This window comes from Phoca vitulina, unplaced genomic scaffold, assembly GCF_004348235.1.
Source record: "Phoca vitulina isolate PV1807 unplaced genomic scaffold, GSC_HSeal_1.0 scaffold49, whole genome shotgun sequence".
Lineage (NCBI taxonomy): Eukaryota > Metazoa > Chordata > Mammalia > Carnivora > Phocidae > Phoca > Phoca vitulina.
The window spans coordinates 11,800,816-11,828,240 of NW_022589752.1; the positions used below are offsets into that span (position 1 = coordinate 11,800,816).

The window sequence follows — 27,425 nt, forward strand, 5'->3', positions numbered from 1 at the left end:
TATTTATAATATATATTAGTTATAATTAATAATATATGTATTTTAACTTCTGAGGAAATGGTTAGCTCATCATAGTATCAATTCTGTTATTTTAACAATCATTTAAATATTGATATTGCTTTGACTGTTAGCACAATATTTGTTTTGTTTTCAATAAGGACACAGTTACTTTCTTTTAAACTAGAAAATTCATTTTTTTTGCATATGGATATCCACTTAGATGACATTTTATGGTAAGTAATTTAAATTGTATACATGTATGTACATTTACCATTTTGGCAGGTTCTTCTTTCTTTTTCAGCTCAGTAAAGTTAATTATTCTAATTCCTTGGTTTCCAAATTAAATGAAAATCAAGATGCTCTCAGTCCAACATATAAAACAGCACAATTTAGGTCATTATTCGAAAGATTAAACAGGTAAGCAAAGATTTTTGAAGATTTTATTTATTATTTATTATTTATTTATGAGAGAGAAAGAGTGTGAGAGAGAGGGAGGGGCAGGCTGAGCTGAGCAAGGAACTCGATGCGGGACTCGATCCCAGGACCCTGGTATCATGACCTGAGCTGAGGGCAGATGCTTAACCGACTGAGCCACCCAGACATCCCAAGCAAATATTTTTGAAGGAAATAAAGAAGTTGCAGCATTCTTTCTTTGAGTTATTAATTCAGTTTTAATGGACAAATATTTTTTAGAAATGTAGAGAAACCTAAGTAATACTTCTAGAAAAAAAATACTAGAAGTTAAATGTAGCATTTAATTAACAATTTTAAGTAATTATTTTCTAATGTGCACATCTATTTTTCATTCATTAAAAAAATATTTTGAGCCAAGGTGCATTGCATTTGTTTTATAATCTCCATGAATTACTAGTTCTTTTTCTGTATCATAAACATACTGATTTATTTTTCTTATTTATGGTAGTTGATCAGTACCCCCTTTTATTTTCTAGTTGTCTGTATATAAATCCTGGTTCATTGTTTTAAAATGCATTAAACTTGTAAAACCAGTTTGAATCACTCCTAGTAATCATGGTGAGAAACCTTGACTCTGTAATCCTATACCAGTCTTTGTCATTTTAGTAAATGACACTACTATTCATTCAATAGCCAACACCAAATAAAAGTCCTTGATTGCCTCCTTTTCTTCAACTCCCAATTATCCATTTCATCAACAAAGTTTTGACAATTCTGTATTCTAATAAGCTTTAAAGTTACCTATTCACCTTTCCACCTCTATAGGTTCCATCCCAGTCTTAAGCCACTACTGCCTCTTGCCTGGAGAATTGCAATAACCATGTAACAGTTCATTTTGTTTTCTGTTTTCCTGAGATCCATTTTTTTTTTTTTTTTACAGCTCTATTAATGTATGATCAGCATGCAACAAACTGAATTTATCTAAAATGTGCACTTTGATAAGTTTTGACCTGTTCAAATATAATGAGCATATTCATCATCACCAGTAGTTTCTTTGGGCATCTTTGGGCATCTTGGTAATCTCTTCCTCTGGCCATTTCACATCCCTTACTCTCATCCCAAGGCAGCAGTTGGTCTGCTTTCTGTCACTGTTGATTAGTCTGTATTTTCTAGAGTTTTATGTAAGTGACATCATATACTTATGTTCTCTGCAGAAATGGGGAGACACTAGTCAGAGTGTACCAACTTCCAGTTATAAGACAAATAAGTTATGGGGATCTAATATACAACATAGTGACTGTAAATAATACTACATTACATACTTGAAATTTGTTAATACAGTATCTCATAAGTAGAGTCACCACATATACATACAAAGGTAACTATATGAGGTGATGCATATGCTAGTTAACTTGATTGTGGTAATCACTTCCACAAATTATACTTACATGAAATCATCATGTTGAACACCTTAAATATATACAATTTATTTATTTTTATTTGTCAGTTATATCTCAATAAAGCTGGGGGCAGGGAGGATCATTTCAAACATACTGGAAGGTTTTCTCACATTCTTCCTAGTCTATAGCTCCCAACAGTAATCACATTCTGCCTCCTGTCACCATACATTAATCAAGCCTGTCTTGGAACTTCATATAAATGGAATTTTAGACAGTGGTCTTCTTTTGGTATGGCGATTCATCCATGCTGTTGCTTGCTAGTCCATGTATCAGTACTTAATTCTTTTTCATTTCTGCTTGTTACTGCACTGTATGAATATTTTATAATCTATTTTTTTAAGTATAGCTGACATACAATATTTCATTAGTTGCAGGTGTACATATAATATTCTGTTCTTTTTCTTTTTTTTTGTTATTGTGGAGCTGGGGATTTGTGGATTCCACATTTGTGAATTTGCCTATCTGCTAAATTTATTTGTAACTCCAAAATCAATACTTGTGGTACTTCAGCAGTTATTCGCCAACGTGTGCTGAGTAGGAAAAAACTCGAGTTGCCTGAGAAACACACTTCCAGTCAAGGTGGGACAGATTAACACCTTCCTTCTTTCTTGTTTCAGTTCTGATACAGTAAATAAGCTTCCGTTGCACAGCCTATTTAGTGTTATGGTCTTCACATTTTTGAGCTTTTTGGTGGCAGTCTTTCAGTTTCAAGTGGACGTCAGGCTGGTGTATAAGTGCTGTCCAGTTTCCTAAGTACCAGGAGACTGCGATGCACCTTACAGAGAACAGTAGCAGACAGGCTGGTTTCAGGCATGACTTACAACACTGCTGGCCATGAGTTCAATGCGGACAAATCAACAACGTATCAATGCAAGTGGTCTTGCGGTGGCACCTCCGCGGCGCGGGCTCGGACCCTCTCCTTGTGTGGCTCCCAGTGAGGCCGCCCCTCCACACGGCTGCCGGGGGGCCGTGGCCTCGCCACCGTGACTCAGCTTTCCCGCCGTAATATTCTATTCTTAATGGACATCTGGGATAGTTCAAATTTGGGACTATTATGATAAGAAAGCTGCTGTGACATTAAAAAAAAATAGGAGAAACACTTCATGCTCATGGATTGGAAGAATCACTAATTTTAAGATGGAAATTTTCCCCAAATTTCTGCCATTCCCTAGCTCCTGGCAGTTCTACTCCTTGCTTCTTGGAATGTCACTTTTTAGAGTCTACATATAGGTGAGGTCATATGGTATTCGTCTTTCTGTGTCTGGCTTATTTTCCTTAGCATAATGTCATCCATGTTCATCCATATTGTCACAAACGGCATGATTTCCTTCTTTTTTTATGGCTGAACAATATTCCATTGTATTTAATCTTCTTTAACTTCTTTTAGTGTATTGTATTATGCTTTCAATAAATAAGCCTTGTGCTTCCTTGGCTGAATTTATTCCTAAATATTTTATTCTTTTTATGCTGGTGTGAATGGTATTTATTATTTTCTTAATTTCATTTTTGGATTGTTCATTGCTAAAATATAGGAATATTTTTTTATATTGATCTTGTCTCCTACGACCTTGCTGAACTCATTATGAGTTACTAGTGGTTTTATACCATACTGGATTATGTTGTCCATATATACAAGTATTTTTACCTCTCTTTTTTCAGTCAGGATGCCTTTTACTTCTTTTTCTTGTGAACTACAGTGACTAGAACCTCTAGCACAGTGTTGAACAGCAAGCAGGCAGGCAAGAGTGGGCATGCTTGCATTGTTTAAAGAAAAAGCATTTCACTATTATGTTAGCAGTAGGTTTTTTGTAGGTGTCTTTTATCAGGTTTAGGAACTTCCCTTCTATTCCTAGTTCATTGAAAGTTTTTATCATGGACTTTGTCAAATGTTCTTTCTGTGTCCCTTGAGATTATCATGTAGTTTTTCCCCTTTATTAATATATCGTATATTATTTTATTTTCAAGTGTTAAACCATCTTGGGTTCCTGGGATAAAAGCTGTTTGGTCATGGTATATAATCCTCTTCCTATATTGTAGGATTTGGTTTGTTATTATTTGGTTGATGACTTTTATGTCTCTATTCATGAAAATTGGTGTGAATTTTTTTTTCTTGTAGTGTCTTTGGTGTCAAAGTAATACTAACCATACAGAATAAGTTGGAAAGTGTGTCATTCTCTATTTAATGAATGAATTTGTGGAGAATTGGTACGGTTTTTTTCTTTAAGTGTTTTTGCATCTGGGCTTTTCTTCGTGGGAAGACTTTTAACTACTAATTTTTTTTATGTCTGTTCAGATTTTCTAATTTCTTGAGTCAGTTGTAGTAATGTATGTTTTTCTAGGAATTTATCCATTTCATCTGAGTTGTGTGATTTGTTAGCATAAAATTGTTTATAGTATTTCCTTGAAAACCTTTTAATTTCTGTAAAGTCACTAATGATGTCCCTGATGAGCAGGGAGCCTGATGCGGGACTCCATCTCAGGATTCTGGGATCATGACCTGAGCCAGGCAGATGGTCAACCGACTGAGCCACCCAGGCATCCCTGATGTCCCTTCTTTAATTCCAGATCTGTGCCTTTGCTCCTTTTTTTCTTGGTCACTATAGCTAAAGATTTGCTAATTTTATTGATATTTTTAAAAAACTAAGTTTTGTATTTCTTTAGTCTTCTTTGTTATTTTTCTGTTCTCCATTCCATTGATTTCTGCCTTAATGTTTATAATTTCCTTCTTCTGCTTGCTTTGGGTTTAGATTGCCTTTTTTTTTTTTTTTGGTAGATTCTTAAAGTATAACCTTAACTTATGATTTGATATTTTCTTTCTATTTAGTATAGGCATTTAAAACTATAAATTTCCCTCTAACCAATACTTAGAGGCCAACCAATGATTACTTGGAGGTTGTGTTTAAACATCTTGAGCCAATAAGGCTTCTTTTTGTGTGCAAGACCTCACATTCAGCCAGGGTTGAGTACATACCTGAGGCCCTCTCCTGAGTGTGTATACAGACTTACACATGTGTGCAGCCTTTCAGACCGCTGGGGTGTTTTGCAATTTATTAGAGCTCATTATGCCTGTTTGTTTCCTGGATCTCTCTATGAAATTTCTGGATGTTTTTTTTTGCTTGCTCCAAATATTGCAGCCCCAGTTAGTTGCAGTGTTGGGCTTTCCTGATGGTTTGCCACGAAGGTAATGATTACCTTTGACAAATTCCTGGGCATGGGGCTCCCCTGTCTTCACTTCTAGACTACTGAGCCTTGGTAGAGCTACCAGCCATGGAGTAGGGGTGGAAGGAAGGTAGCTTCCTGAAGCTAAAACTCCACAGACTCCCACTGTTCCTGCTAAGGTTTAGTAGTTTTTCTTGAAGTACTGCTTCTCAGTTTATTGCATGCCTTTGTTACTCTCCAGATTTTGAAATGATTGTTTTTGCAAGTGTTATCTGCTTCTGTCATTACTTTTGGGGGGCAGGATTTATTTGCCAGACTTTCATGCATCATTCCTGAAGTCTTGCCCCACACTGATTAATTTTTAAATGTTAAGTGAGCCTTGTATTCTGGAGATAAACCCTACTTGGTTACAGTGTGCTATCCTTGTTACACATTCTTGGGTTTGATGTGCTAAAATTTTGTTAGGAATTTTTGCATTAATCTTTATGAGGGATATTTTCTATGTTTCTTTTCTTTTGATATCTTCATCTGGTTTTGCTATTAGCCTAATTGTTGATGTCATAGAGTAAGTTGGGAAATATTCCCTCCTGTGTAATTTTCTGAAAGAGTTTATGTGGAATTGGTACAATTTCTTCCTTAAATGTCTGATAGAGTTCATCAATGAAGCCACTTGGTATGGAGTCTTTTTTGATGGGAAGGTTTTGTTTACTATAATTTCCATTTTTTTACTATATACAGGGGTAGTCAGATTATTATTATTATTATTATTTTTGAGTAAGCTTCGGTAGTTTGTCATACAAGGAATGCATCTATTTTATCTACATTATAGAACTTATTGACTTAAAGTTATTCATAATATTCTTATTATGCTTTTAAAATTTTTAACATTTATAGTGATGTCTTTTCTCTTATTACTAATATAAGTTGTGTCTTATCCCTTCTTTTTCCTGATCATTGTTTTAAATTTAAAACTAATTGGCCTATAACATTATACTAATTTCAGGTGTAAAATGTAATTAAATATTTGTATACATTGTAAAATGATCATAATAAGTTTAGTTACCATTTGTCACATACAAAGTTATAATTTTTTTTTTGTAATGAGAACTTTTAAGATTTACTCTTAGCAACTTTCAGGTATGCAATACAATATTATTGACTATAATCACCATGCTGTACATTCCCACAACTTATTTATTTTATAATTGGAATTTTTTTTTCACCTCTTGACCCACTTGACCCACTCCCCAACTTACCTCCTCTCTGGCAAACACCAACTTGTTCTTTGTATCCATGAGTTTTGTTTTGTTTGCTTGTTTTATTTTTTAGATTCTATATGTAAGTAAAACCATATGGTATTTTTCTTTCCCTGTGTGGCTTATTTTACTTAGCATAGTACCCTCAAGTTCCATCCATGTTGTCACAAATGGCAAGATTTCATTCTCTCTCTCTCTCTTTTTTTTTTTTACCTTCTTTCTTTTTTTCCTTTTAATTTATTCATTTGAGACAGAGAGAGAGAGAGAGAGAGAGAGAGAGAGACAGAGAGCATGAGCAGGGGAGAGAGGCAGAGGGAGAGGGAGAAGCAGACTCCTCGCTGAGCTGGGAGCTGGATGCGGGGCTCGATCCCAGGATCCGGAGATCATGACCTGAGCCGAAGGCAGACGCTTAACCATCTGAGCCACCTAGGCACCCCCCCCCCCACTTTTTTTTTGTTTTTACTTTCTTAATCAACATTTATGAGTAAAATAAAAAGTAGAAGAAACCAGGAATGATTCCCTGGAGTTTGTCCTGAGGCTAAATTTCTTTTTTTTAATTTATTTAAATTCAATTAGCCAACGTATAGTAAGTACATCATTAGTTTTTGAGGTAGTGTGCAGTGATTCATTAGTTGTGTATAACACCCAATGCTCATCAGATCACGTGCCCTCCTTAATGCCCATCACCCAGTTACCCCGTCACCCCACCCTCCTCCCTTCCGCAACCTTCAGTTTGTTTCCCAGAGTTAAGAGTCTCTCATGGTTTGTCTCCCTCTCTGATTTCTTCCCATTCAGTTTTCCCTCCCTTACCCTATGGTCCTCTGTGCTATTCCTTACATTCCACATATGAGTGAAACCATATGATTATTGTCTTTCTCTGATTGACTTATTTCACTTAGTATAATAACTGGAGGCAGTTCCATCCATGTCGATGCAAATGGTAGGTATTCATCCTTTCTGATAGCTGAGTAATATTCCATTGTATATATGAACCACATCATCTTTATCTATTCATCTCTTGAAGGACATCTGGGCTCCTTCCACAGTTTGGCTATTGTGGATGTTGCTGCTGTGCATATTGGGGTGCATGTGCCTCTTCTTTTTTACTACATCTGTATCTTTGGGGTAAATACCCAGTAGTGCAGTTGCTAGGTCATAGGGTAGTTCTATTTTTAATGTCCTGAGGAACCTCCATACTGTTTTCCAGAGTGGTTGCCCCAGTTTGCATTCCCACCAACAGTGTAAGAGGGTTCCCCTTTCTCCACAACCTCTCCAACATCCGTTGTTCCCTGTCTTGTTAATTTTAGCCATTCTGACTGGTGTAAGGTGGTATCTCATTTTCGTGGTTTTGATTTGTATTTCCCTGACAGTAAGTGATGTTGAGCATTTTTTCGTGTCTTTTAGCCATTTGTATGTCTTCTTTGGAGAAGTGTCTGTTCATGTCTTCTGCCCATTTCTTGACTGGATTATTTGTTTTTTGGGTGTTGAGTTTGAGAAGTTCTTTATAGATCTTAGATACCAGCCGTTTATCTGTTAAGTCATTTCCAAATATCTTCTCTCATTCTGTAGGTTGCCTTTTAGTTTTGTTGACTATTTCCTTTGCTGTGCAGAAGCTTTTTATCTTGATGAAGCCCCAATAGTTCATTTTTGCTTTTGTTTCCCTTGCCTTTCGAGATGTGTCTTGCAGGAGGTTGCTGTGGCCAAGTTCGAAGAGGTTACTGCCTGTGTTCTCCTCTAGGATATTGATGGATTCCTGTCTCACATTGAGGTCTTTCATCCATTTTGAGTTTATCTTTGTGTATGGTGTAAGAGAATGGTCCAGTTTCATTCTTCTGCATGTGGCTATCCAGTTTTCGCAGCACCATTTATTGAAGAGACTGTCTTTTTGGATATTTTTTCCTGCTTTGTTTAAGATTAGTTGACCATAGAGTTGAGGGTCCATTTCTGAGCTCTCTATTCTGTTCCATTGATCTATGTGTCTCTTTTTGTGCCAGTACCATGCTCTCTTGGTAATCACTGCTTTGTAAAAAAGCTTGAAATCGGGCAACGTGATGCCCCCAGCTTTGGTTTTCTTTTTCAACAATCCCCTGGCTATTCGGGGTCTTTTCTGGTTCCATGCAAATTTTAGGATTGTTTGTTCCAGTTCTGTGAAAAATGCCGATGGTATTTTTATAGAGATTGCATTGAATGTGTAGATGTCTCTAGGCAGCACAGGCATTTTATTTTATTTTATTTTATTTTATTTTTATTTTTATTTTTTTTAAAGATTTTATTTATTTATTTGACAGAGACACAGCGAGAGAGGGAACACAAGCAGGGGGAGTGGAAGAGGGAGAAGCAGGCTTCCCGCGGAGCAGGGAGCCCGATGCGGGGCTCGATCCCAGGACGCTGGGATCATGACCTGAGCCGAAGGCAGACGCTTAACGACTGAGCCACCCAGGCGCCCCCAGCACAGGCATTTTAACAATGTTTATTCTTCTAACCCATGATCATGGAGTGTTTTTCTATCTCTTTGTGTCTTCCTCAGTTTCTTTCATAAGTGTTCTGTAGTTTCTAGAGTACAGATCCTTTACCTCTTTGGTTAGGTTTACTCCTAGGTATCTTATGGTTTTTGGTGCAGTTGTAAATGGAATCAATTTCTTAATTTCTCTTTTCTTCAGCCACATTGTTAGTGCATAGAAATGCAACTGATTTCTGTGCATTGATTTTCTATCCTGCCATGTTGCTGAATTCCTGTATGGGTTCTGGCAATTTTGGGGTGGAGTCTTTTGGGTTTTCTACATAAAGAATCATGTGATCTGCGAAGAGAGTTTTATTTCTTCTTTGCCAGTTTGAATGCCTTTTATTTCTTTCTTTTTTTTCTTTTTTTTTTTAATGCCTTTTATTTCTTTTGGTTGTCTGATTTTTGAGGCTAGGACTTCTAGTACTATGTTGAACAATAGTGATGAGAGTGGGCATCCCTGTCATGTTCCTGACCTTAAGGGAAAAGCTGTCAGTTTTTCCCCTTTGAGAATGATATTCGCAGTGGGCTTTTCATAGATGGCTTTTATAATATTGAGGTATGTTCCCTCTACCCCTATACTTTGAAGACTTATTCAAGAAAGGATGCTGTATTTTGTCAAATGCTTTTTCTGCATAAATTGAGAGGATCATTTGGTCCTTGTTTTTTCTTTTATTAATGTGATCTGTCACGTTGATTGATTTGCGAATGTTGAACCACTCTTGCATCCCAGGAATAAATCCCACCTGGCTGTGGTGAATAATCCTTTTAATGTACTGTTGGATCCTATTGGCTAGTATCTTGGTGAGTATTTTGGCATCCATGTTCATCAGGGATATTGGTCTGTAATTCTACTTTTTGAAGGGGTCTTTAGCTGGTTTTGGGATCAAGGTAATACTGGCCTCATAGAATGAGTTTGGAAGTTTTACTTCCATTTATATTTTTTGAAATAGCTTCAGTAGAATAGGTATTATTTCTTCTTTAAATATTTGATAGAATTCTCTTGGGAAGCCATCTGGCCCTAGATTCTTGTTTTTTTGGGAGATTTTTGATTACTGCTTCAATTTCCTTGCTGGTTATTGGTCTGTTCAGATTTTTTATTTCTTCCTGGTACAGTTTTGGTAGTTTGTAAGTTTTCAGGAAGGCATCCATTTCTTCCAGATTGCCTAATTTATTAGTTGGCATATAGTTGTCATAGTATATTCTTAAAATTGTCTCTATTTCCTTGGTGTTGGTCATGATCTCTCCCTTTTCATTCATGATTTTATTAATTTGGGTCCTTTCTCTTTTCTTTTGGATAAGTGTGGCCAGAGGTTTATTGATTTTTTTTAATTCTTTCAGAGAACCAGCTTCTAGTTTCATTGATCTGTTCTACTGTTCTTCTGGTTAGGGCTCTGATCTTCATTATTTCTCTTCTCCTGCTGGGTTTAGGCTTTATTTGCTGTTTTTTCTCCAGGTCCTTTAGGTTTAAGGTTAGCTTGTATATTTGGGATTTTTCTAGTTTTTTGAGAAAGGCTTGTAATTGCTATGTACTTCCCTCTTGGGACTCCCTTTGCTGTATCCCAGAGGTTTTGAACCCATGTGTTTTCATTCTCATTAGTTTCCATGAATTTTTTAAGCTCTTCTTTAATTTTCTGGATGACCCATTCATTCTTTAACAGGATGCTCTTTAACCTCCAAGTGTTTGAGTTCCTTCCGAATTTCCTCTTGTGATTGAGTTCTGGTTCCAAAGCATTGTGGTCTGAATATATGCAGGGAATAATCTCAGTCTTTTGGTATCAGTTGAGACCTGATTTGTGACCCAATGTGTGATCTATTCTGGAGAAAGTTCCATATGCATTTGAGACGAATGAATATTCTCTTGTTTTAGGATTGAATGTTCTGTATATATCTGTGGAGTCCATCTGGTCCAGTGTGTCATTCAAAGCCCTTGTTTCTTTGTTGGTCTTCTGCTTAGATGATCTGTCCATTGCTGTGAGTGGGATGTTGAAATCTCCTACGATTAATGTATTATTATCAATATGTTTCTTTACTTTGGTTTATATAATTGGCTGCTCCCATATTGGGGGCATAAATATTTACAATTGTTAGAAAATCTTGTTGGATAGACCCTTTAAGTATGATATAGTGTCACTCTTCATCCCTTATTACAGTCTTTGGTTTAAAATCTAATTTGTCTGTTATGAGGATTGCTACCCCAGCTTTCTTTTGAGGTCCATTAGCATGGTAAATGGTTCTCCACCCCCTCACTTTCAGTCTGGAGGTGTCTTTAGGTCTAAGATGATTCTTGCTTTTTTATCCAATCTGATAACCTGTGTCTTTTGGTTGGAGCATTTAACCCATTTACATTCAGAGTAACTATTGACAGATATGAATTTAATGCTATTGTATTGCCTGTGAAGTCCCTGTTTCTGTAGATTGTCTCTGTTTCTTTATGGTCTATATTACTCTTGGGGTCTCTCTTCACTTACAGTATCCCATTTAATATTCCTTGCAGGGCTGCCTTGGTGATCACATATTCTTTCAGTTTCTGTCTGTCCTGGGAGCTCTCTATCTTTCCTTCCATTCTGAATGACAGCCTTGCTGGATAAAGTATTCTTGGCTGCATGTTCTTCTCATTTAGTACCCTGAATATATCTCGCTGGCCCTTTCTGGCCTGCCAGGTTTCTGTGGATAGGTCTGATGTTATTCTGATGTTCTTCACTCCGTATATAAGGAACCTCCTCTCCCTAGCTATTCTCAGGATAGCTTCCCCCCCACACACACAGGATTTACAAGCTTCACTATTATATGTTGGGGTATTGATCTATTTTTGTTGATTTTGGGAGGGGTCCTCTCTGCCTTTTGAACATGAGTGCTTGTTTCCTTCCCCAGATTAGGGAAATTCTCAGCCATAATTTGCTTGAATATACCTTCTAGCCCTCTATCTCTCTCTCCACCCACTCTGGGATCCCAGTAATTTTGACATTGGTTTGTTTCAAGGCATCATTAAATTCTCAAAGCCTTTCTTCATGGGCTCTGAGTTGTCTTTCTCTCTTTTGCTCAACTTCCTTCCTTTGCCTCACTGACCCTAGCTGTTAAAGCATCCAGTGTAGACTGTATCTCATTCATAGCATTTTTAAATTTGGCCTGATTAGATCTCATTTCTGCCCTTAGAGATTCTGTACTGTCATTTTTGCTTTTCTCAAGCCTAGCTATTAACTTTATAATTGCTATCTTGAATTCCATCTCTGATATCTTACTTATATCCACATCGGTTAGCTCTGTGTCAGAGAACATTGCCTCTGGCTCTTTCTTTTGTTGTGAATTCCTCCTTCTAGTCATTTTGCCCAGAGAAGGATGGGTAAGCAAATGAGTAGAGTCCAAAATATCAACCATGACCCAAGCAAAATACACACTAGACAAATCTGAAGTGGTCAGAAGCCACAACAGAAAAAGCAAACAAAACCAAAAGAAACAAAACAAAACAAGGGGGGGGAGGGGAAGAGACTATACTCTCGCAGGGTGGACAAAGCAGGGTGATCTACTTGTTCCTGGTTGAATTTTGGTCTGTGTGTTAGAAGACACCACATCCCAAAATTCCAAAGAAAGGAAAGCTTATATATATATATATATTATAAATTATATAATTATAAATATAGAATATAAATATAATTATAAATATAAAAATTATAAATGTTAAATATATATTTACAAATAAAATTGAGTAGAGTGAAAAAAAGACTAAAATGAAGCATATATCTATAAAATGTAGATGCAAAAAAATAAGTTAAAAAGCAACTTAAAACCATAAGTTGGTAAAATAAGAATCTAGTTGAAATGGGAAAAAGGTAAAAGAAAAGAAATGGAAAGTTTTAGACTGAAAGATAAGTCATGAGGAAACACCTGGAGTTCAATATACTATTTTCTCCTGGCACTGGAGTTTTACAGTTTTGTGGAATCCATACAGTTGTAGTACAGCTGTTCTTCCAGTCTGTCTTCTGGGGGAGGGCCTGTTTTGCTGTTTCTCAGGGGTCTTTGCCTGGGCCAAGTTGCACCTCCCCTTATCAGAGGAATGGGCTCAATATAAGCTGGTAATCTTTGTGGCTTTTGTTTCCTGGAGGCTTTCCGCCCTCTTCAGAGGGTCAGAGCAAAAATAGCCGTGCTGGATCTCCGGCCCAGACCCTCAAGATCCCAGTCCCCCCTCTTCAATAAACCCTCTGGGTCAAACAGTCTCCACTTCTGCGTGTGCCAAACTCCACAGACTCCTGTGGTACGTGCCCACTGCAGTCCTCGTGGGGTGTAGTCCCAGGGAACCGTCACTGCTCCCAGGTTACGGCTGTCCTTTCCAGGGCCCTGAGAGCTTTTGCCCAGTTGTGGGTGCAGCCACTTTGCCCCTCCCCGGGGATGGTAAACAGCCCACATGTTCCAGTCCTTCTCAGGGTGCTCAGGCCAAGAGTGGTCTCCCAACGGTCCGGGCTTGTGGTTTATGGTGACCGGAGCTGAGAGTCCCTCCTGGGCTCTCTGACCATAACTAGTTTCCTCAGTCCCCTGCTTGGGCACTCAACTGTTTGATGCACCCCTGTTCGTTCTGTGTCTCCTGGGATCCTGAGACCACAATGACCCACCTAGAATTCTGCCCTTTTCATCCCCCGAGCCCCTTTCAGAAAGGGATATCTCTCACTGGAACAGATTTCTAAGGGTTCTGGTTTTGTGCTCCAGTGTTATACCACTTTCCAGTAGCCAGCTTATGGAGGCTCCCTCCTTCCTCCATTTATCTTCCAGTACTTCCCCACATTCCAATACTCCACACATCCTACCTTACAAAAAGCCCTCGCTTTTCTGCTTTTAGAGTTCCAGATATATTTTCTTATATCTCAGGCTGATTTTGTGGGTGTTCAGAATGGTTTGATAGATATCCAGCTAAATTTGAGGGGCCTGATGAAATGAGGTCCCCTACTCTTCTTCCATCTTGCCTCTTCCTCTCATTCTTTTTTATAGTTAGTAGTATTCCATTACACACACACACACACACACACCACATCTTCCTTATCCATTTATTTATCATTGATGGACACTTAGGTTGTTTCCATATCTTGGCTATTATAAATAATGCTTCAGTGAACATTGGAGTACATATATCTTTTTACCTTTTTTCCCCCTGGTCATTATGATATAGAGACTCACTAATTTTATTTATCTTCTCCCAGAATAATCTTCTAGTTTCACATATTTATTTTCTATTTTATATTTCATTGAATTCTGCTCTTTATTTCCTTTTGCCTATTCCTTTGTATTTAATTTAGTTTTTTTCCATTGTCTCAGGGTGAAAGCTGAGGTCATTGCTTTGAGGTCATTTTTCTTTTCTTTTTTTTTTTTTTTTTCATTTTTCTTTTCTAATATAGGTGTTTTCACGCTATAAATTGTCCATTAACTGCTCCTTTTGCTGCATCCTACAAATTTTGATGTTTTAATTTTCATTCAGTTGAAAGTGTTCCTAATTTTTCTTTTAATTTCTTTTTCAATCCATGAGTTATTTAGAAATTTGTTGTTTGGTTCCTAGAAATCCTAAGGCATTCCTGTATCTTTCTAAATTAATACCATTGTGGATAGGAAATATCCTTTGTATGATTTGAATCCTTTCAAATTTATTGAGACTTGTGTTATGGTCAAGAGTATGGTTTATATTTAATGTGGTAATTGATATGGTTGGGTTTAAGTCTGTTCTCTTGTTTTTTTAAATTTTTTTAAAAGATATTTATTTGAGACCGAGACAGAGTGAGCGAGCAAGAGAGCACATGAGTTCTCTCATGAGAGGCCGAGGGAGAGGGAGAAGCAGACTCTCCACTGAACAGGGAGCCCGATGTGGGACTCGATCCCAGGACCCTGGGATCATAACCTGAGCCAAAGGCAGGTGCTTAACTGAATGAGCCACCTAGGTGCCCCTAAATTTGTTCTCTTGTTTTTTATTTGTCCCATGTAATGTTTCCTTTTCCTCTTTATCTGCCTTTATTTCGTTTGAGTGTTTTTTATGACTTAATTTACCCATTTTGTTGGCTTATTACTTATAACTGTTTTGTTTTTCAGTGGTTGCTTTAGTTTATAGTATATATTTTAATTTATCACAGTCTGTCTTCAAGTTATACAACTTCACATATAGTATAATAACATAATAGTATGCTTTCATTTCTCCATTCTGGCCTTTGTGTTATGTTCATATATTTTATTTCTATATATGTTACAGATCCAATAATACATTATTGCTCTTTTTAAAGAGAGTTATAAGAAAACATATTTTTTATATTTAAGCACAAATTTACCATTTTTGGTGGTCTCGATGATTTTGTGTAGATCTAGAATTTCATCTGGTGACATTTTCCTTCAATTCTAAAGACTTTAAAATTTCTTCTTATAGGTCTGCTGGTGATTCATTCTTTTTATCTTTTGTGTACTTGTCTTTATTGTACTCTTTTTGAAAGATGTCTTTTGACTTGCATTGTTTCTAACTAGAAATTTGCTGTCATTTTTATCTTAGTATCTGTATATATAATATAAAATTTTTCTGTTTTTAAGATTTTTCTATCATGGATTCTCTGTCATGCACATTCTACCATGGATTTTTATCCATTAATTAGGATGTTCATTTTCTTTCCACTTCTTGTGTTTTGGCTGTGTGGAGTTTCTTAAATCTGTGGACTTACTGTTTTTATCAAATTTGGAAACAGTTCAGCCATTAATTTTTAAAATATTTTTTCTGATTCCTTTTTCCTCTTTGAGGACTCAGATTACATTAAATTAGTCCACTTGAAGTTGTGTCCTAGTTTACTGATGCTTTGTTCACCTATTTTTAGTATTTTTTCTTTCTGTGTGTTTCACCTTATATAGATTATATTGCTTTATCTTCAAAATCACTAGTTGTATCTTCTTTGATGTCTCATCTGCTCATAAATCTGTTCAGTATATTTTTCATCACTGTAAGTTTCATTCAACTTTTCTTTATATATTCCATGCATTTATTTCAACATGCTCAGTCTTTCCTCTATCTTCTTGAATATAGGGAATATAGGCACGATGACTTTTTTAATATCTATGTCTACAAATACTATCATTTGTGTCATTTCTTGGTCTGTTTCTAATAATTGATTTTCCTTCTCATTATGGGTTGTACTTTCTGCTTCTTTGTATTCCTGGTAATTTTGTTTGGATTCTGTAAATTCTGAATTTTCATCTTTTTGGTGTCTGGATATTTTTGTATCCCTATAAATCATCCTAAGCTTTGTTCTAGATACAGTTTAGTTATTTGGAAATACTATGATCTTATTGAGGCTTGCTTTAAATTTTGTTAGGCAGGACTAGATATACCTTTAGTTTTTGGTTAATTTTGCCCCCTGCTGAGGCAATATACCCTTTGAATACTCTGTGATTCCTTTTGAATTACGAGGTTTTCCACTCTGGTTGATGGGAACACAAAATTTTCCCATCTGTATGTGAGTTCCTGGACTTGTTCCATCTTATCCTGTTAGATATTTTATTCTCCTCCCTACCTCCAGCCTTGGGCATTATTTCTTCATATGCATGTGCTGATCAGTACTTAGCTGAAGATTTGAGAACTCGCCGTAGATCTCTAGAGTGCTCTCTCTTTGAAGCACTCTCCTAATGATAATCTGCCCTATGAACTCTATCCTCTGTATTCTTTCTGAACCCCCAGCTCTGTTTTCTCAACAAAGGGAATCTGTGAGCTCTAACTGGGTTGTCCCTTTATATTCTGTGGCTTGTATACTTCCTGCAGGCAGTAAGCTAGGAGCAATCATGGGGTTCACCGCATTTGCTTTCTTTCTCAAGAATCATTATCCTGGGGGCACCTGGGTGGCTCAGTCATTAAGCGTCTGCCTTCAGCTCAGGTCATGATCCCAGGGTCCTGGGATCGAGCCCAGCATCAGGCTCCCTGCTCCGCGGGGAGCCTGTGTCTTCCTCCCCCACTCCCCCTGCTTGTGTTCCCTCTTTTGCTGTCTCTCTCTCTGTCAAAAAATAAATAAAATCTTTAAAAAAAAAAAAAAGAATCATTATCCTGTTCTACCTGATGGTCCATGTATGAAAACTTTTATCTCATATATTTTGTCCAGTTTTTTAATTGTGTCAGTCAGGAGGGTAAGTCTAGTTCCTCTTGCTTTGTATTGGCCAGTTGGAAGTTTTGAAACTTACTCACCTAGCAATCAAACTGATATTTTTCAAGGCAAAAAGCAAGTCAGTTTTACTTTTGTATTTAGAACCTTTCAGTACTTCTTGTTGTTCTTTTAAAAAAATAAAGCTCTATTCATATGACCAAGTAATTCCACTACCAGGTATCCAAAGAAAATTAAAACACTAATTCAGAAAGATGTATGCACCCCTTTATTTATTGCAACATTATTTACAAGGGCTAAATTATGGAACCAACTCAAGTGTCCATCCATAGTGGATAAAGAAGATACACACACACACACACACACACACACACACACACACACACACACAGACTGGAATATTACTCAGCCATAAAAAAGAATGATATCTTGCCATTTGCAACAACATGAATGGATCTAGATAGTATAATGCTTAGTGAAACAAGTTAGTCAGAGAAAGGCAAATACCATATGATTTCACTCTTGTGGAATTTAAAAACAAATGAACAAAGAAGAAAGAGACAAAAGACCAGATGCTTTATTTAGAGAACAAACTGGTGGTTACCAGAGGGGAGGTGGGTGGGTGGGGGTGAGTGAAATAGGTGAAGGGGATTAAGAGTACACTTATCATGATGAGCACTGAATAATGCATAGAATTATTGAGTCATTATGTCGTATACCTGAAATTAATATAACACTGTATATTAATTATGCTTGAATTAAAAATATTAAGTTCTGTGTAATCTGGGCCTTTTAAGACTTAGGTCATAGGTTTTCATAGGTTTTCCTTCACTGATTCTATTCAGTCTTTCTTTTTTTTTTTTAAGATTTTATTTGAGAGAGAGAGTGAAAGAGAGCACAAGCTGGGGGGGCGGGGCAGAGGGAGAAGCAGACTCCCCACTGAGGAGGAAGCCCAACTTGGGGCTCCATCCCAGGACTCTGGGATCGTGACCTGAGCCAGGGGCAGATGCTTAACTGACTGAGCCACCCAGGCACCCCTGTTCGTTTCTTTTTGTTCCTCAAATGTGTGGCAAATTTTGCATTTGTGCTTATTATTCTATTCCTTTGGAATATGCTTACTCCTTTCTTCACATGTTTAACCATTCTGTGTCTTTCACTTATTTATCACTTCCTTACTAAGGACTTTTCTGACCAGACTATCTGACACAGGACTTCTAACACAAGTTATCCCATCACATGATCTTGTAGCATCTATAAAGGCAGTGTAATTATCCTTTTTATTTGTTTATTTCTGTATTTCTTTTATCCTTTGTATTTATTAATGGTTAATTATTTATTATTTTCCTTAACTAGAATATAAGCTGTATTGTTTCCCTGCCACATAATAGGCATACATTAAATGTCTGTTTAATATACATAGATAAGTCTTTCTTTACATTTATTTTTTTAGAGTAATAAAAATTTCTCTGGTGTTAATGTTGTATATTATTGCATACTATAGGTTATGCCTTTTGGTGTATAATATTATCGCATTATGTTGCCCAAAACACCAATGAGACCTGTGTTGATTAACAGTGTAGGATCGTGATCTGTGAACATTCATGGGTAAAACATCTCTCTCTCCTTAATGGCAAATTGAATTCTTTTATTTCTCTGTCCACAACACATGACATAGTGTCTGGAACACAACAGGTGTACCTGCTTGTTAGGTATTTAATAAATAACTTAAAAAATAAAATTGGAAAATCTTTCAGAATTCTAGTGGCCTATACTTGTTTTCTAAATTTCTTTGGTACCTCCAGTCTCTGGAACAACCTAACCCCCAAGTAAATTTGTTGGTAGTCAGTGACAACAAAATTTGAAATATCTTGATTTCTAATTATGTCCTATGATAGCTTTCATTTGATACAAGTTGGACATAAAGTAGAATTAAAAAGGAACTTAAAATTTATCTAGTCTAACCTTTTCATCTAATTTATTTTATATCATGGCTTTATTATATATGCATTTGTATCACATTTTTCTGCCTTGGGAACTTCAGAGTTGTTAGGTTGAGAAAAATCTGTTATGATATTCTCATGACTATTTGATTTTAAAACAGGATAATTTTCCTCTTCACAGTCTTTAAATATCTTTCTCTGGTTAAATGAAGCAGCAGCTACACACAGTAATTGTCTAGGTTATTCACTAGATCTTATTATAGAAGACAAGACAGACTATAGGTTTTTGTTTTAATATAACAGTAAATTGAACCCATGCTAATTTTTCATTTTGAAATACTGAACTAAGTGTAGATTATTTTTATATAAGGTACTAGAAGAGTATATTAGATAAATTTCGACCCAAAGCAATATTCTACCCAAAATTCTACCCAAAGCAATTTAAATTAAAAAAATTAAAACCTAGTCTAGGTAAATATTAGTAGTTAGTATGTTCTCTAAGAATTTAATTGTTTTGAAATGAAAATGCTGTATGTTTTTCTTGCTAAATATGTTTTTATTTATCTTCAAGTCCAGGCAATAGGAATTTCCTTACTGAAAGACCTGTTGTGGTTATGGGTGAAGAATGTGGAAGCATGGATGAGCAAAGACAGTCAGACTTCATTACTGAAAAACAGTCAGTACAACATATTTGGGGAGAAAATAGAAGAGAGCTTTCAAATTTTTTTGAAAGTGTGAACCAGCCAAAAGCCAGCCTTATGTCAGAGAATTGTAACTCTTTTATTAGTGAAAATGTCATCAATTTATTAAGCATAGATCAACAGAGGATAAAGAAAACCTTTGACAAGTGTGGTTATGACAGTATGGGAGATATTTGTGCAATCACAAGTTCTGATAAAAATGATTCAACTGATAGATGCGTTAGAAGAATTTTTACAGATCCAGTGTTGACTCTTAGTAATTCTACTTTTAATAAAACAAGTTATCCAGAAAAGTGTCAGCCAAACAAGAGGTATCAAAAAGAGTACCACAGTAATGAAAGAAATACTCTTAGTACATCTTTTGAAAAGGATTGTTATGCAGCCAGCTTTGAAAAAAAAGGTGAGTGTTATACATGGAAAACATAATCTTTTGGGATTTTTTGTTTTCAATTTGTGTGTGTGTGTGTGTGTGTGTGTGTGTGTTTAAGAACAGGAAATTAGAAACAGAATGACATTCTATTACATGACTTTTTGGATCAGTAATTTTATTCTATGTGGTTTGTAAGCTTCAAATTAAAAAACAGATAGTCTCTGTTAAGGTTTTGAGTTCAGTGCATACTTTTATTTTTAAAGGAAAATTTAGAAGTGATTACCAAGAGAAGACACCACAGAATGGAAGCCAGAAATATCCAGTGAATCATATGTAAGTTTTTAGGTAAATCTGGGGAATACAAATCAGGATCTATTAGTATAATGCATGTTGAATGTTGGAATTGATGAAAAGTGAGTAGGCATATTGCTCTCTGGGGGTGGGTAGACCAGCCTCAAGGATGGCTTCTCAGCTGTCAGAATCTTGGTAAAATCACCTTATTTGAGAGTATGGTGCCTATATTTGCTATTGCAAAAATAACTGGAATCTTAGTATTAATTAGGTTTGAGAAAACTGACTTCTGTGTTTAAGAAACTTACATACTCACTAGAATGCAGTTTATTAATTTACAGTAAGAAATAGAAGAGTCACATGTATAGGAATGCTTACTTGCATGGTAAGCATATTTTCTAACTTTTGGCTCAGCTCTCCATGGGAAGGTTGTTTGGTTAGTATAGAATCAGAACAAGAGAGTGATAGAATTCAACTGTAATGGCATAAGCATATTAACATTTTATGGGACTGTTTTTATAGGGAATTAAACAAAATTTCTGGTTTCAGAATAGCCCAAACTTTCTTGGTAATAATTGTGATTTAGTCAGATCTTGGTAACTGAAAATCATGAACTAGAATATATTTTTATTTTGAGAGTACTTTCTTATGGAAATATTTAAAATATCTATAAAAAGAGTATATAGATGCTATTTTTATGGGATTGGCACAACAAATTAATTAAAATATAGATTCACAACTTATTTAATAAAATCAATAAATTAGCTGCTTTGTTGTCAAGTTCCCAAATATTCAGAAACTTGTGAATGAAAAACAACATGGTAGGCCTTGAATTTTAAAATTTACTTTATGAAAGGGATTTAGAACATGGTTCCCAAGTCTGGCTGCAGGTTCACATCACTTGAGGGGGGTGACTTTTTTAAATTAAAAATACCAAGTTTGATCCACACGTAATAAATAAGCTCTTTAGGTTGGAGCTTATGAATCTTTGTTTTTCAAAAATCTTCCCTTATAATTCTGATCTGAAGCCAACTTTGGAAACCATAATTTAGAATAATAATTTTCGGCAGGAAATAAAGCACACTTTAAAAGCATCTTATTTATGATCCTTAGGGGTAATATCTCTTTGGAAGAATTGCATTCTAAGCAATCGTGGGACTTTGGATTTGGTGAGGTAAAGTACATCTTCCATTATCTTTCCAATTAAGTCAGTTGTTATTATGTCATATTTTAGTATTGGCAGTTTACTTTGGTTTAAAGTTAGCTTTTATCAAAAAAATTTCTTCTGAGATTAATACTTTTTCTTTGTTATATTTTTTTTATTCTGGGGAAATTATAGCTTGGGTTTAGAAATAAAATTAACACCTTTCAGAACTTGTAATATGCTTTAAGACAAACCAATCTAGATATTTTAAAAATTCTTTCTATAAGTCCTATAAAATTTCTTCCAAGATGAAAACATTTAGGTTTCAATGTGCTATGGTCAACATAGTTATATGTTTAAGAATACTGAAAGAGCTATAAACATTGGTTATGTAAGTTGTAACTGCTGCTCATAATAAGGGTATGTGATTGTTACAATAGTGCGGGCTTTGTGCCAGGAGCTTTATGTACTTCACTTCTAATCTATAAGAGCCTGATTCTGTAAGGTCTGCAGTGCAAAAGAGACTCAAGTTCAGAGAGATTAAATAACTTGTTCAAAGTAACACGCTCAAACCAGGATTCAGACTCTTACTATTTTTAAAAATTTTATTATTTTTAAATTTATTTTAGAGAGAAAGAGCAGGGGGAAGGGTAGAGGTAGAGGGACAAGCAGACTCCCCACTGAGCAGGAAGCCTGATGTGGGGCTTGATCCCAAGACCCTGAGCCGAAATCAAGAGGCTGATGCTCAACCAACTGAGCCCTTCAGACTCTTATTTGACACTATATTTTCTACTACACTGTTTTCTCTTTTTATCTTCAATGAATATGCATTGAATGCATATTATGAATTCATTTAATAGAATTTATTGTGTCTTTTATATGCTAGACACTGTGCCTACAGTGGTGAAATAAGTTTTTGTTCTTCTGATGCTTACATTCTATTATGCACAATATGATGAAAGGTACAGTGATGAAAGGACATGGAACCTATCTTTAGGAAGCTATAGCCTAGTAGCTAGACTGAAACAAACAAAAAAACTAGTGCATTTATTTATTTTTTTTTTTTTAATTTTTTTATTGTTATGTTAATCCCCATACGTTACATCATTAGTTTTAGATATAGTGTTCCATGATTCATTGTTTGTGCATAACACCCAGTGCTCCATGCAGAACGTGCCCTCCTCAATACCCATCACCAGGCTAACCCATCCTCCCACCCCCCTCCCCTCTAGAACCCTCAGTTTGTTTTTCAGAGTTCATCGTCTCTCATGGTTCTTCTCCCCCTCCGATTTCCCCCCCTTCATTCTTCCCCTCCTGCTACATTCTTCTTCTTCTTTTTTTCTTTCTTAACATATATTGCATTATCCCTGATGAACATGGATGCAAAAATTCTCACCAAAATCCTAACCAATAGGATCCAACAGTACATTAAAACTAGTGCATTTAGATACAATTGCTCCAGTTGGGGTTTTTACAAAAGGCAGTTGGAACTCAGTAAAAGACACTTCTAAGTTTTCTTTTAGGAGTTTTATGGTTTCAATTCTTAGATTTGGGTCTTTAATCCATTTTGAGTTCATTTTTATATATGGTGTAGGAAAAATGGTCTGTTTTTATTTTTTGGCATGTAGGTGTCCAGTTTTCCCAATATCATTTATTGGAAAGACTCTTCCACATTCTATATTCTTATCTCCTTTATTGTACATTAATTGACCATATAGATGTGGGTTTATTTCTGGTCTCTCTATCCTGTTCCATTGATCTATGTGTCTGTTTTTGTGCCAGTACCATACTGTTTTGATTACTGTAGCTTTGTAGTATATCTTGAAATCTGGGATTGTGATACCTTCAGTTTTGTTCTTCTCAGCCTTAGCAACATATTTATGGCTATGTTTCCTCAGGCAAGGGAAACAAAAGCGAAAATGAACTAAAATACACCCAAATAAAAGGCTTTTGCACAGCAAAGGAAACCACCAACAAAATAAAAAGGCAACCTACTTAGTGGGAGAAAATATTTACAAATTACATATGTCCAATAAGGAGTTAGTGTCCAAAATATATAAAGAACTGATACAACTCAACACCAAGCAAGCAAACAATCTGTTTAAAAAATGAGCAGAGGACCTGAATGGACATTTTTCCAAAGAAGACAAACAGATGGCCAAAAAACACATGAAAAAATGCTCAACATCACTAATCATCAGGGAAATGCAAATCAGAACCACAATGAGGTATTACTTTATGCCAGTCAGAATGGCCAGTATCCAAAAGACAAGAAGTTACAAGTGTTGGTGAGGATATGGAGAATTAATTTTAATTTTTTATATTGAAAATGCACTCCCTAAAAATATTTTTTTCATGAGCAATATGTGCAAAACTTCTGGTTTCCTGCCCTGAAGCCTCAACTGCAGAAATTTAAAAGTTGCCTATGAGAGTTCCCGCCCTTCAGTTTTAGCTGTTGAAAGATTAATTTGAATTACAAACTCATATTCTTTGATTTACACAATCCTTGGGTCCTTCTGGTACCCCTAAGATGGACTTTTTACTGCTTTGTAGAGAATGCAGTTTCATAAAATACATATCAAATTCATCCAAATAGCCAGTCATTTAGCTGTTTGGCTTACTTACACATTCTATCATGGGCTGTGAGCAAAATAGCCAAATTTGAAAAGGCTGCTGTTTATAATTTAAGACAGGTACCCCTAAATGATTCCTTTTTGGTATGCTTCTGAAAAGGTCAGGCACCAACATGTTGGTAGGAAAAAAAATTGGTGCAACCACTATGGAAATCAGTATTGAAGTTCCTTAAAAAAGTAAAAATAGAAATACTGTACAATCCAGTAATTCCATTACTGGGTATTTACCCAAAGAAAACAGAAATATGGGGTGCCTGGGTGGCTCAGTCAGTTAAGTGGCTGCCTTTGGCTCAGGTTATGATCCTGGTGTCCTGGGATCGAGCCCCACATCTGATTCCCTGCTCAGTGGGGAGCCTGCTTCTCCCTCTGCCTGTGCCCCCTGCTCGTGCTCACTCTTTGCTCACTCTATCAAATAAATAAAATCTAAAAACGAAAAGTTTTAAAAACAGAAATACTAATTTGAAAAGATGTATGCATCCCAATGTTTATTGCAACATTACATACAGTGGCCAAGATTTGGAAGCAACCCAAGTGTCCATCAATAGATGAATGAATAAGAAATTGTGGTATGTATATATATGTGTGTGTGTGTGTGAGTACACACATATACACACACACAGTAGAATGTTATTCAGCCATAAAAAAGAATGTGATCTTGCCATTTGTGACAACATGGATGGACCTAGAGAGTATTACGCTAAGTGAAATAAATCAGAGAAAGACAAATACCATATGATTTCACTTATATGTGGAATGTAAAAAATAAAATGAATGAACAAACAAAAAAAACAAGACTTTTAAATACAGAGAACAAACCGGTGGTTGCCAGAGGGGAGGTTGGTGGGGTTAGGCAAAATGGGTGAAGAGGATTATAAAATAAATAAGATATAAAATAAAATAAGTCATGGAAATGGAAAGTACAGCATAGGAAATATAGTCAATAGTATTGTAATAATGTATGATGACAGATGGTAACTATAGTTGTAGTGAACATTGAGTAATGTATAGAATTGTCAAATGAGTATGCTATATACCCAAGGCTAATATAATCCTTTATGTCAGTTATGCTTCAATGATAAATAATAAAAAAGGCAGTTCTAAGTTTCATGGGCAGTCAGAGGAAGATGTGATAGAGGAGAAAACTTTTGATCTGGGGGTCAGTAAGTTCACCAAATGGACAAACTTCCTTCATCCTATGAAGAAGGAGCAATATAGATAGAAACTAAGAGGTGAAGGAATAAAGCTTGTTTTAGAAACTGTAAGTAATTTGTTTCATTCTACTTATTGTTATTGCTACTACTGTAGTATAAATTATAAGGGGTGGAGGGATGGCAAGAAATAATTCTGGATGTTATAAAGGACCAGGTCATGAAAGACCTTGTATCATATATAACAGGTTAATTTCCTATCATCAAACAGAGAGCCACTAAAAAAATTTTAGCAGAGGAATATGATAACATCCGGGTATTAAAAAGTTGAGGAGTGGCAGTGAGGATGGAAACAGGGAAGAGCTATCACAGAGATTTAGAAGATCTAGATTTGAGAGAACTTGATGATTAGTTAAGTGAGAAGGAAAAAATTAAAGACCTGTATTTATGATTTGGGTAAATGGGTAGTTGATGGGATGATGCCATTCACCAAGATTGAAAACATGAGAGAAGGTTGCAGAAAAGGTTAACTCTCCACCAAATTTTATGTGTACCCTCTTTTATAGAATAGAGCTGTTAATATGAAAGGGCTACCCTGCCAAGGAACACTTTCCCTAATCTTCCATTCATCTAAATTTGGCCATGTGGCTCAATAATAGAATGTTATCAGAAGTGATGTGCATTATTTTCATGCACTACAAAAAGTGGAGATTCCTTCTCTGTGTTATCCTTCTTGTGAGGACTAGGTGGTAGTGAAGCCCTAAGGAATGTTTGCAGCCACAAGGTGGGAGGGACTGAGTCTCTAAATCACTAGATAGAAGAAAATTACCTACTGACTAGGAAACTTATTTTAGATTATTACATGAGGAAGAAATAATTGTGTTTAAGCATTATATATTTTGTGATTTATTTTTAATACCTAGCATTACTCTAATTCAGAGGGAGAGATTTCTAAGAGAATATCAGTTAAGTTTTGACCTGTTGAGGTTGATTGAAGTTTTCTGAAAAATCTGTGATATACATGAAGATTTGTCATAGCCATTTATATATACAGAGCTTGCAGTCAGAAGACGCCTTTTGTATCCAGTGAATAGGTTGTAATTTAATACATTTATGTATACATACGTGATTTCCAAGAGAAAATTTTAGAACAAGAACAAAGAGTCCTGAGAAGCCACAACATTTAAAGTTGGAGGACGTCTAGTAGAAGAGAAGCCAGAAGAAGAGACAGAATGAATTGTTAGACAGGTTTGAGGAATTCTACTAAAAGAATGGTAGAAAAGAAAAATAGATTTTCAAGGAGGAGGAATATGGTCAGTAATATCAGATGCTGTCCTATGACTCCTGGACCTTCTATTTTCCCAAAAAGAATAATATAGATATATTCTCTTGAAGGAATTGTCAGCAGTTTAGAATACTTAAAAAACAAACTCTGTTTGACTACATTTATGGCAGCTTGAATATGGCTAGAGCAAGTCAGAAAAGAAAATAGGCCTATTGGTGGAGCCTGAAGGGAATCCGGTGCTATGAGGAGTTCTTTGGGTAGATCAGCATGGAGTTTTAATTTGTGATGTATGGGCAGGGCTAAAGGTATAGTGAAAACCCGGGTTAAAATCTTAAATTCTGCAAGAGCAACCAAGGCAGGAGTCAAAAGAGGAAAGGAAGAAGAGGTAGGAGCAGAAGAAAGGCAGAGTTGTGCCTGCCCACTGGCTGCATAAAATCAGAACAGGTAGTTGCTACTGAGGCAGAATTAATGAAGAAGCAGAAGCACACAGAAAAAAACAAAATTCCATCTTGGATAGCAGATAGTAGGGAATGGAAAGAGTAGTGGTGGTCCAAGATCCTTTTGTTGGTTGTGGAAGGGAATATGAAAGAAAAAGGTCTTGGAGGAGTATAATTATTTTTATTAAGATTTAATTACGTATAACAATTTATTACTTTCTCGTGTACTACAACATAATGATTGATAAATGTATAAACTGTGAAATAATCATCAGAATAGGTCTAGTTAACATCCATTACCATACCACAGTTAAAAATCTGTTTTTTCTTGTGATGAGAACTTTTAAGATCTACTCTCTTAGCAAGTTTCAAATATATAATACAGTTTTACTAATTATAGTCACCATGCTATACATTACATCCCCAGGACTTATTTATTTTATAACTGAAAGTTTATTTTTTGACGCCTTCATCCCTTTTGCCTATACCCCACCTCTGGAAAACACCAATCTGCTCTCTGAATCTATGAGTTTGTATTTAATTTTAATTTTTTTTAGATTGCACATGTAAGTGAGATTATATGGT

General features: G+C 35.8%; 1 protein-coding gene across 1 annotated transcript in view; it reads left to right on the forward strand.

The window, feature by feature from the left end:
* Positions 1 to 27,425, forward strand: part of CUNH12orf40 (chromosome unknown C12orf40 homolog) — a gene marked incomplete at its 5' end in the record, with an annotated part of 66,742 nt that overhangs the window by 8,553 nt on the left and 30,764 nt on the right. Inside the window, 4 exons of the mRNA XM_032387469.1 lie at positions 302 to 417; positions 19,403 to 19,932; positions 20,166 to 20,235; positions 21,307 to 21,367. Coding sequence (XP_032243360.1) covers positions 302 to 417; positions 19,403 to 19,932; positions 20,166 to 20,235; positions 21,307 to 21,367 — 777 coding nt within the window. The remainder of the gene's footprint in view (positions 1 to 301; positions 418 to 19,402; positions 19,933 to 20,165; positions 20,236 to 21,306; positions 21,368 to 27,425) is intronic.